The following is a 10,292-nucleotide window of genomic DNA, read 5'->3' as shown; positions in this document are numbered from 1 at the left end:
CCAACACTCGCTGAGCTCCGGTTCTGGCATAAACACTGGCTCCGTTCTCCGTCAGCATTCCCCACAAACACTAAAACTCTGACGCTCTCCGCTACGAAACCAAGCTAAATGAGCTAACAGTCAGCCTAACAGACTGCGCTAACATGATGCTAACAGCAGACTAACAGACTGAAGCTAACAAGCGCTAACAGACTAACAGCAGCTAACAGACTGCGCTACATGAGCTAACAGCAGCTAAAACAGGACTGCGCTAACATGAGCTAACAGCAGCTCACACAACAGACTGAGCTAACAGCAGCTAACAGCGAGCTAAACAGACTGAGCTAACAGCAGCTAACAGACTGAGCTAACATGACTACACAGCAGCTAACACGACTGAGCTAACATTAGCTACAGAAGCTAACAGACTGAGTAACATAGCTACAGCAGCTAACAGACTGAGCTAACATGACTAGAACAGCAGCTAACAGGCTGAGCTAACATGAGCTAACAGCAGCTAACAGCTGTCAGCAGGTTACTTCACTGTCCATCATAAACTCTGTAAATCACAGAGAGTTGAGGCGGCAGCCGGAGGACATCGAGGGAAAACCAGAAAACATTTCTCCATAAAATATGATCCAGTTTCACCAGATCAGTGAAATAGTTGCTGGCTGTGTGACTTAGTGAAATAGTTGCTCGTGTGACTGTAAATAGTTGCTGCTGTGTGACTCGTGAAAATAGTTCTTGCTGTGTGACTCGGTGATGTGAATAGTTGCTGCTGTGTGACTTAGTGAAATAGTTGCTGCTGTGTGACTCGGTGAAATAGTTGCTGCTGTGTGACTTAGTGAAATAGTTGCTGCTGTGTGACTTAGGAAATAGTTGCTGTGTGACTTAGTGAAATAGTTGTGCTGTGTGACTCAGTGAAATAGTTTGCTGCTGTGTGACTCGGTGAAAATAGTTGCTGCGGTGTACTTAGTGAACTCAGTTGCTGCTGTGTGACTAGTGAAATAGTCTGCGCGTGTCGGATGTTGTGCTGTGTGACTAGGATAGTTGCTGCTGTGTGACTCAGTGAAATAGTTTGCTGCTGTGTGGACTCGTGAAATAGTTGTGCTGTGTGACTCGGGTGATGAAATAGTTGCTGGGTTGACTCGGCTGAAATAGTTGCTGCTGTGTGACTCAGTGAAATAGTTGCTGCTGTGTGACTCAGTGAAATAGTTGCTGCTGTGTGACTCAGTGAAATAGTTGCTGCTGTGTGACTCGGTAGTCGAAATAGTTGCTGCTGTATGTGACTCGGTTGAAATCCTCCCTTAGTTGTGTGTCTCTGTGACGTCACCTCACCACATTGCTGCATTTTCCATTTATTAGGTTCAAAATCAATGCTTTTTAATGGTTAAATTGGTTGCCTTACTCATTAAATTTACGGTTGCAATGGTTGTTTCGTCCCACAAGATGAAGTAAGGACCACGGATCACACCAATCTACGTTAACGTCGGACCATCCTAAAGAACAGTGAGGCTACTCCCTAAACACATAGAAACTTGACCCTTTGACTTGTTGTCTGCCTGGCTGTCTATTATTTTATTATTATTCTTATATTTTTTAAGTCTGTGGGGGACGTTCCAACAGAGACTCTGTCCAGGTTTTTTAGACAGTCTGTGAGGACGTCACGGCGGACTACACCAGGTTAGACAGTTTGTCAGGACGTCACAGAGACTACGTTCCAGGTTTAGACAGTCTTGCAGGGAGGGACGTCACCGAGACTTGTCCAGGTTTGAGACCGTCTGTGGGGCGGTCATGGAGACCCCGTCCAGGTTTAGACAGTCTGCGGTCACAGAGAGTTACGTCGAAGTTTTAGACAGTGCGGGGACGTACAGAGACTACGTCCAGGCTTTAGACAGTTTGTGGGGGACCATCACGAGGACTAATCCGTTGGAACACGGAGGGGCTCCATCCCCTCTAGGCGGACCTCGTCTTTCCTAGCCCGGGGATGGCGCCTCGGCGTTGGACAAAAAAGATGGCCTCGTCCCATATATTCGTCTTCCAGACAGAGCCACTGAATCCCATGTTCGTTTTCTTGGTCGTTCTCTGGTCTCTTGCAGTTTAATAGTAAATATTGTGAATGGTCATAGCTATGGTTTTCTACCTTGCCTTCCAGCTGGTTTTTTCGGTTTTTTTTTTTTTGGTTTTGATGGTGTTAGCAACATAACCAGGCTCAGCAGCTTCTATGGACATGATGGCAGAGGAGAAGAGAGTGAAGAGGACGCTGACGGAGGAAGCTAAGAAGAGAAAAGGAGAGAGTGAGCGAGCAAGAAGCCGCCGGACAAGAGTAAATGTGGGACTGACTTTTAGTGGTTGGTGAGAGCTTGGTGAAATAAAAGGCTGAAAGACAGACGCCGAGCTGGGCTGACTGCTGCTGGACTAGGCAGTGATATCAGCTGCTGCTGTAGGTTCTGGTTCTGGTTCTGGGGACCTGGCTGAAGCTCTTTAAAATAATGACGGTTAAAACATAATGAAACGATGCTCCCAGTCTGACCTTGACATCTGTCTGTCAGAGGAAGCTGTGTGGTTTTGACGAGGCACTCGCCCACACAGGTTTACTGAAGCTCGCCTCACCACATCCTGACACGTCAGACCATGAGGACGTGACCGTCTGTGAAACACTCAGACTGACGCAGACGTGTTTGCATTTGGACCTGATCAGGGAGCTGATGAAGGTATTTTTGAATGAGTTGATGAAATGTGTTTGTGTCAGTGCGATGAGGTGACAAAGTTGACGATCACTGAAGAAGGTCTCCAGACCATGAATCCTGATCTCTGATCTGTAGCCGTCACTTCTTCCAAACATCAGCGGATCATCCTGAAACTTCAAGTCTTAAAGTGTCCAAACATCCAGCTCGTCTACCTGTGCTACCAGATAACAGCAGACACCATCCGCCTGATTACAGCTTCATTATCATTTAAACTGTCAGTTTATGTGAAGTCTGCTTGACAAACAGGTCCAGGATCAGGATTAGGCTGTCCCCTGTCTGACCTGGATTCAGGCTGTCAGGTGATAAGACAGACAACTTGACCACAGAGTAATTTCAGCGTGTTCATTCAGTCCCAACAAAACCCTGATAAGAAGAACAGCCGGTCCTTCAGGGATCAGCGTGAAACACAGACTGTCAGAGGTCAGAGATAAACACTGCTACTGTTGGACTGCCTGTCCACGTCCACCTGTAACACACAGCACAGAGCAGAGGGACTGCTTCAGTGTGGGGGGGGCTCTGATATCAAATATTAAAAAACTCAGCAGTGAGTCAACAGGAAGTGACTGTTCACTTCCACAGCTCGTATCTCTGAGAAAATTCTGAAGAATCAAAACGACGTCAGCACAAATACGAGAAAATAAACTCTCATATCCTGGAGCTGAAGCTTTAAGCAGCCACAGGTCAAAGGTTAAGACTGAATATTTAACGAGAAGAAACAAAGTCTAGGTGAGTTCTTGTTAAATGGTCAATACCAATAAATCAGAGTATTAGCTATAAGTTAATGAAGTCCAGTGTGTTAGTCCACGTTCATACACATGATGACATCGTTCATCGTCCTGTCAGACACATTGTTCCTCCTTTATTTACTCTGCAGCTGCTTCTGAAATCTGAACTTATCGTCTCATCATTCAGCTTCAAACGCTGCTTCATCATTATTTGGCTGAAATAATGAGAAACAGGAGCGACTGAAAAATGGAAAGTTTGCATGTGAAATCTGTGCAACCAACAAATGAGTCTCCACACACACACACACACACACACACACACACACACACTCTCTGTGGACTCACCATGAGAGCATCAGAGGCGCACACGCTGTGGAAGCCGTGGTAGAAGGCAGCAAACTGTTTCGAAATGGATTTATTGAGCAGGAAGTCGACGTAGAGCTGGACGTACTCTGTGGAGGGAGACGGACAGACAGAGCGCGTCACTTTATTCCATTACAGACGAAAACATCAAGTTTAACCAGAGAAATAAAGAAGAAAGAAGCTGCTGCATGAACAGAGGAGGGTTCAAACAGTCCAGCTCTTCTCTACTCTCAGTGTTACCTGTAAAGACCAGCACAGCTGTGATGCATTCAGGCTGTGAACCTCACAGAGCAGAGCCCCATGGCCCCATTTAAGGGTTGACACCTGACTTATATGCAAACAGTGCATGTTGCACCAAAGTGGATGCCCTGCCCCTCCTGTAGGAGCAGCGAGCTGTAGCACCTGTAGCACCTGTAATGTCTGTAGAGCCTGCAGGGCGACGAGTTTGTGGACTCACCCTTCCTGTTCTGCTTCGTGACGGAGATTTTGTCTCCTCCAGGCTTCAGGTTGTAAGATTTGACCACGCCCATTTCCTCCTGGAGCACCTGCACACAAAAACATGAGTGGCATGACGTAACCCGTTCTAACAACAGAAACATTTGCTTTCCTCTGTGTGACGGAATCCTCGGCCAGGTTTGGTTCTGTGTGTTCTGTCACCGCGTTCATGGCGTGATGGAGATGGAGAGTTCACTTTATGTGACGGTGCTGACAGACAGCTGTGAGCGCCGTCACCGCCGTGTGATTTCTAATAAAGAGCGGACGATGATCTGATCATACAGCTCATCAATCAAAGTCAAAGATTAAACCATCATCAACATGTAAAGTTTCAACGAGCACGGATCCAAAGAACGTTCATGTTCTTCAATGATTCACAGGATCAGAGTTTGTTTATGTTGCTGTACTTTGGTCAAATGAAAGATTCAGAATTCTCAAATGAATGTATCAAAACCAAAGACAAAGATTGTTCACTAAATGGAAGAACTATGATTTCTGAATTTAAATCATACATTTCCTGTACAGTCACTGCAGACTGAAAAATTGCTGAACTTCCTGTTCAGATGTCTGATTATCAGGAGCAGACGGTTGCAGGAATGCTCACCAACTTTTCTTTCCTGTAAGTTAAAGATTCTGATCTGTGAGTTTTATTAATGAATGAATTTCCTCACAGACTTATTGAATTAAGTACATCACCTGTCCTAAATGCTGCGTCATTAAACCGAGCATGAACATACCACACGGCTCATATAATGGAACATTTGATGCAGCTGCAGTTCCATATGTGTGAGGTGTTATTTTAACCCACAGTGTGAGCTGACAGCTATAGGCTGATCAGTCCCAGCACTGTGGGACAGCTGAACCGGCTGAACCTGCTGTTACAGCGCTCTGTTTGTTCCTCGCTGTGTTACTGCATTTACACTCCGTGTTTACTCTGTTTGTGCTATTTTAAATCTGTAGGCTGCTGCTGCCGCCCTCAACCTAAACTTAATTCAGACCAGAAACCCAGACTTTATTTCTAAACCTCGTCCAGTCGGACAAGACGTTCCAACCCAGCTGCCGGCATCCCAACAAGCAGCCAATGACGATACATTCACGCAGTAACTCTGTATCGAGCACATCGAGGCCTCTTTGAATGTTGTTTAATCCTCTGGTAATGATACTACAATACCACCTTTAATAATACTACAATACCACCTTTAATAACACTACAATACCACCTTTAATAACACTACAATACCACCTTCAACAGGTGAAACACCCCGTGCATCATCATGTTCTCCTCATGCTGTTGGTGTCTTCGTACCTGGAAGCTGAGGTAGAAGTCCTCCTCTACGTTTCCTTCGTAGCTCAGCAGCTCTCCCAAACCATGAGCCAGCTCCTGCAGAGACGGAAGGTCACAGGTTCGATCCCCAAAGAAGAAAAAGACACGTTAGAGTCTGAACATGAACTGACCTCATGGTTACTGAGAGAACATGGAGGATGACGCCATGACCATCAGGCAGCACGAAACAAAGAGTTTAGAGTCTTCAGACTCACATGACTCAGGTGGAGCTGACTCAGGTGCTGCAGCACCACCTGAACCTCCAACAGGTAACTGAGTTATGTCAGGACTTCAGATGAACACACAGCAAACATTAAGACAACCTCCAACAAACCTTTGACCAACACATCCACTGTCAATGACTCATGAAGAAAGTTTCAATCCAGTTCTTCTTTCCAAGAATCTGGAAAAAATGATTCACGTCTTGATTTCTGTCACTGACCTCCATCTGTCACTGACCTCCACCTGTCACTGACCTCCACCTGTCACTGACCTCCATCTGTCACTGACCTCCATCTGTCACTGACCTCCACCTGTCACTGACCTCCACCCTGCTTGTCCCTGAGTCTCTCCACCCTGAGTCAGTCACAGCAGTGTTGGCTAATCTTCTCTGGTTACCAAGAATGATGTGTTCAGCTTCACAGAAAGACAGACACACAGACAGACTTGACGTTTCCTAAGTGACCTCAGTGAGACTCTGAGGACCTCTGATGGTCCTCTGATGGTCCTCTGGTGGTCCTCTGATGTCCTCTAATGGTCCTCTAATGGTCCTCTAATGGTCCTCTGGTGGTCCTTTGATGTCCTCTAATGGTCCTCTGATGGTCCTCTGATGTCCTCTAATTGTCCTCTGATGTCCTCTGGTGGTCCTCCGATGTCCTCTAATGCTCCTCCGATGTCCTCTGATGTCCTCTGATGTCCTCTGATATTAAAGTGAATCCTGCTCAGTGTTAGAGACGTGATGTCTTCAACATGTTCATGATTCATTGATCTTCATGTTTCAGTTTGTCCTGAGCCTGCAGTCACATTGATAAAGTTCACACTGTACAGATCTAAATTAAACTCATGTCTGCAGCTGCAGAGCTCTTTATATCTCACTGTATGTAGATCTGCATGTGCTGAACATTAGAGCTCAACCTATTTAATGTTTTTATTGATTTGTATTAATAAAGTTTACTCACTGTTCATGATGAATAAAGCTTCAGTCTGCAGGCCTCATGTCTGATATTCTGCTGTTATGTAACCACAGAGCCAGAGTGTGTGTGTGTGTGTGTGTGTGTGTGTGTGTGTGTGTGACCTTCACAGTGAAAGTTTTGGATGTATCAGGTAACTCTGACAGTTCAGGATGTTCTACGAACTGTCACAGAGACAAAAGGTGCCGAAGCATGCAGGATAAAACTGTGGCAGCAAATTAACGAGAAACCAGTTTCTGTTCTGCAGACTGTAAAAAACACAAAGTGCTTCATGTGAGACAGCATGTGTGTGTGTGTGTGTGTGTGTGTGTGTGTGTGTGTGTGTGTGTGTGTGTGTGTGTGCAGGGTTTGAAGCTGGAGCTGAAAATATGATCTGGTGGTTCTGGTAGCAACACACGAAGCTAAAATTAGACGATGGTTGGAGGGATCAGCAGGCGGGTGGAGGCAGGCGGAGGCGGGGCGAGGTGACGGTGCACAAAGCGCTCAAACATTAAACTGTGGCGCCCTCCAGTGACAGAGCAGAGCGGTGCAGAGCAGAGAGAGCGTCATGCAGACTCAAAGCAGCGACACACACCGGCATGATCTGCTGCAGGTCATCCAGGGAGGCGGTCGCCATGCCGATGAGGGCATTCTGGTCACATGGGGCAGTAGGTGGAGTCAGCAGCTTCCTGCAGAGGTGGACACACATCGGTTACCGGTCCACATCATGAGGCCTGTCTAACATCAGACTGACACACCTGTGTCTCAGCCACCTGTCACACCTGTGTCTCAGCCATCTGTCACACCTGTCACACCTGTGTCTCAGCCACCTGTCACACCTGTCACACCTGTGTCTGTGTCTCAGCCACCTGTCACACCTGTCACACCTGTGTCTCAGTCACCTGTCACACCTGTGTCTCAGCCACCTGTCACACCTGTGTCTCAGTCACCTGTCACACCTGTGTCTCTGCCACCTGTCACACCTGTGTCTCAGTCACCTGTCACACCTGTGTCTCAGTCACCTGTCACACCTGTCACACCTGTGTCTCAGTCACCTGTCACACCTGTCACCTGTCAGGTGGATGCAGCAGTGCTCACTAACATGGATGTCTGAAGAACACCTACCTGTAGCAGTAGAGGGGGAAGTGGATGTCCAGAGCGATGCTGTTGTACACGGCTAAGCCCATCAGCTGATGACAGGCAGGTTAAGGAGGAAGTGACATGAGTGATGAGACTGAGTCAAGACCAGGACCAGACCGAGACCAGGACCAGATCGAGACCAGGACCAGACCGAGACCAGGACCAGACCGAGACTGAGACGAGACCTTCAAAAACTGGTCTTGAGACTGATCTGGAGTACCTGAAGCAGACTGTGTGCATATTAATGAGCTCTGTGACCTCAAACACACACACACACACACACACACACACACACACACACACACACACACACAGTGTTAAAGGTCCGCTGTGTGGAGGACTGAGCGGCACCTAGTGGTGAAGCTGCAGACTGCAACCACATGAATACTCACGCCTCACCCTCTGCTCCCAAACTCAAAGTCCAAATTTAGTTTGTCTTTTCTGGGCTACTGTAGAAAAATGTGTGTGTGCGTGTGTGTGTGTGTGTTTGAGTAGCAGAAAAAGTTTAATGTCGACTAAATGACTTCATTGTGTAACTGTGTGTGTGTCATGGACTGGACGTCTCTTTTTTGTGGCGGTGGCCCAACACACACACACACACACACACACACACACACACACACACACACACACAAAGTGTTCACAGCTGCCACATGTGGTGACCATATGTGCTGTAACTGTGTGTGTAGGCTGAGTGTATATGTGTGTGTGTGAAATTAACACGGCTGATTACAGGTAGGTGACACACACACACACACACACACACACACACACACACACACACACACACACACTTGTCAGCACAGGCGGCACACAGAGGGTGGCTGCAATGCATTCTGGGCCTGGTCTCTCGTCCTCCTCCATGTTTGTTTCTTTTGTTTACGTCTGTTTCTTCTCCACCCCCACCTCTCCACCCTCCATCTCCATGGTGACGCAACGCTACCATGACGACTAAACAGGAACAAGAGAGACTGATAAATGAGCTCTGAGCACAAACACACATGTGGAACATGCGTGGAACACCCAGGAGCGCACACACACACACACACACACACACACACACACGCACACAATAACCTGGCGAGGAACAGGCAGCCATTAGGTTATGTAACCTTTTGACAGTTCCCAGCTGGCCAGTAACAAAGCATAAAGTGCTGGATCCACACACACACACACACACACACACTCACACTCACACACACACATATACTGTATATAAACACACACTTACACACTGCAGAGCTGCACACAGAGTACAGAGAGTCCTGAATGAATGTTTGACAGAAATGTGTCAGATAAACCTGCTGCAGACCCCGCAGACTGTCTAAAACCTGGACGTAGTCTCTGTGACGTCCCCGCAGACTGTCTAAAACCTGGACGTAGTCTCCGTGACGTCCCCGCAGACTGTCTCACTTCTGGGTGACAGCCTCAAGTGGACGTTTGAGGAAGTGCAGTTTTCTGTTTGCTCTCCAGCCAACATGTGCTGATGAGCAGACTGCAGACTGAGACGTCCTCTGCTCGTCCCTCTCTGCTCTCATTAAAACGTTAATAAACGTTTCTCTTGGTTATGATTGGTCTTGAATGCTGACTGCATGCTGGAGATACGACGTGTTGATTTGACGCTTACAGTCGTCCTCTGAGCTGATCCTGATCCAGCGATCAGTCTCATAAACTCAGGACATGGACGCTGCTCTCTGATGTCTCTGTCTTCTACGCCCACCATCCACCTCAGTCACCACCTCCGCCTTCTGTGCGCTACAGAAATGAAACACTTACCTAACTGGAAAAAGCTCTGAGCAGAACTCAGGCTGTAATTATGTTCTCCTGACAAAAACTCCTTTCTAGGACGTAAGGCTGCTGGATACATGCTACTGTCCACACTTTGACAGTTCACATCAAATACTTTGAGTGTCCTGAGGTACAAATGAAAGATTTCTAACTCCATGGCTGTTTCTTATTGTAGTGTTGTAGGTTCTCTACTTCAAGCTAAAGACTTGCTTCACCAAGCGTGTTCGTAGAAAATCCACCCCACATTCGATCTACGTTCATGTGAAAAGCAGCTTCAGAACTCGCAGCGTGTTATTGCCAATGTCTTTTACAATACTCAGCTGAGTGTTCAGTCGGTTATGTAAGAGTGTGCGGACGTGAAACGACTGAGGCTGTTCTGTTTCAAAATGTGGGCTGAAGAAAAAGCAGCTGTAGTTTGAGGCGGACAGATTTACAGCCTGAAAACACACATTACACTGCCTCGCTCTCTCTGAGGTTTAAAATAGAAGTGTTATAGTATGTGAGAGGGGGGAGGAGGAGGAGGAGGAGGAGGAGGAGGAGGAGGAGGATGATGAGGACC

At 47.1% G+C, this 10,292-nt stretch overlaps 1 protein-coding gene across 1 annotated transcript in view; it reads right to left on the bottom strand.

Annotated features, from left to right (window-relative positions):
- The window catches only part of hectd2 (HECT domain containing 2), a 36,333-nt gene that overhangs the window by 7,698 nt on the left and 18,343 nt on the right, over positions 1 to 10,292 (bottom strand). The window contains exons 15-19 of the mRNA XM_027283294.1: positions 7,931 to 7,995; positions 7,401 to 7,494; positions 5,619 to 5,693; positions 4,275 to 4,362; positions 3,800 to 3,906 (exon numbers count right to left, since the gene is read on the bottom strand). Coding sequence (XP_027139095.1) covers positions 3,800 to 3,906; positions 4,275 to 4,362; positions 5,619 to 5,693; positions 7,401 to 7,494; positions 7,931 to 7,995 — 429 coding nt within the window. The remainder of the gene's footprint in view (positions 1 to 3,799; positions 3,907 to 4,274; positions 4,363 to 5,618; positions 5,694 to 7,400; positions 7,495 to 7,930; positions 7,996 to 10,292) is intronic.

This window comes from Larimichthys crocea, chromosome X (genome assembly GCF_000972845.2).
Source record: "Larimichthys crocea isolate SSNF chromosome X, L_crocea_2.0, whole genome shotgun sequence".
Lineage (NCBI taxonomy): Eukaryota > Metazoa > Chordata > Actinopteri > Sciaenidae > Larimichthys > Larimichthys crocea.
This window is presented reverse-complemented; position numbering and strand designations above follow the sequence as displayed.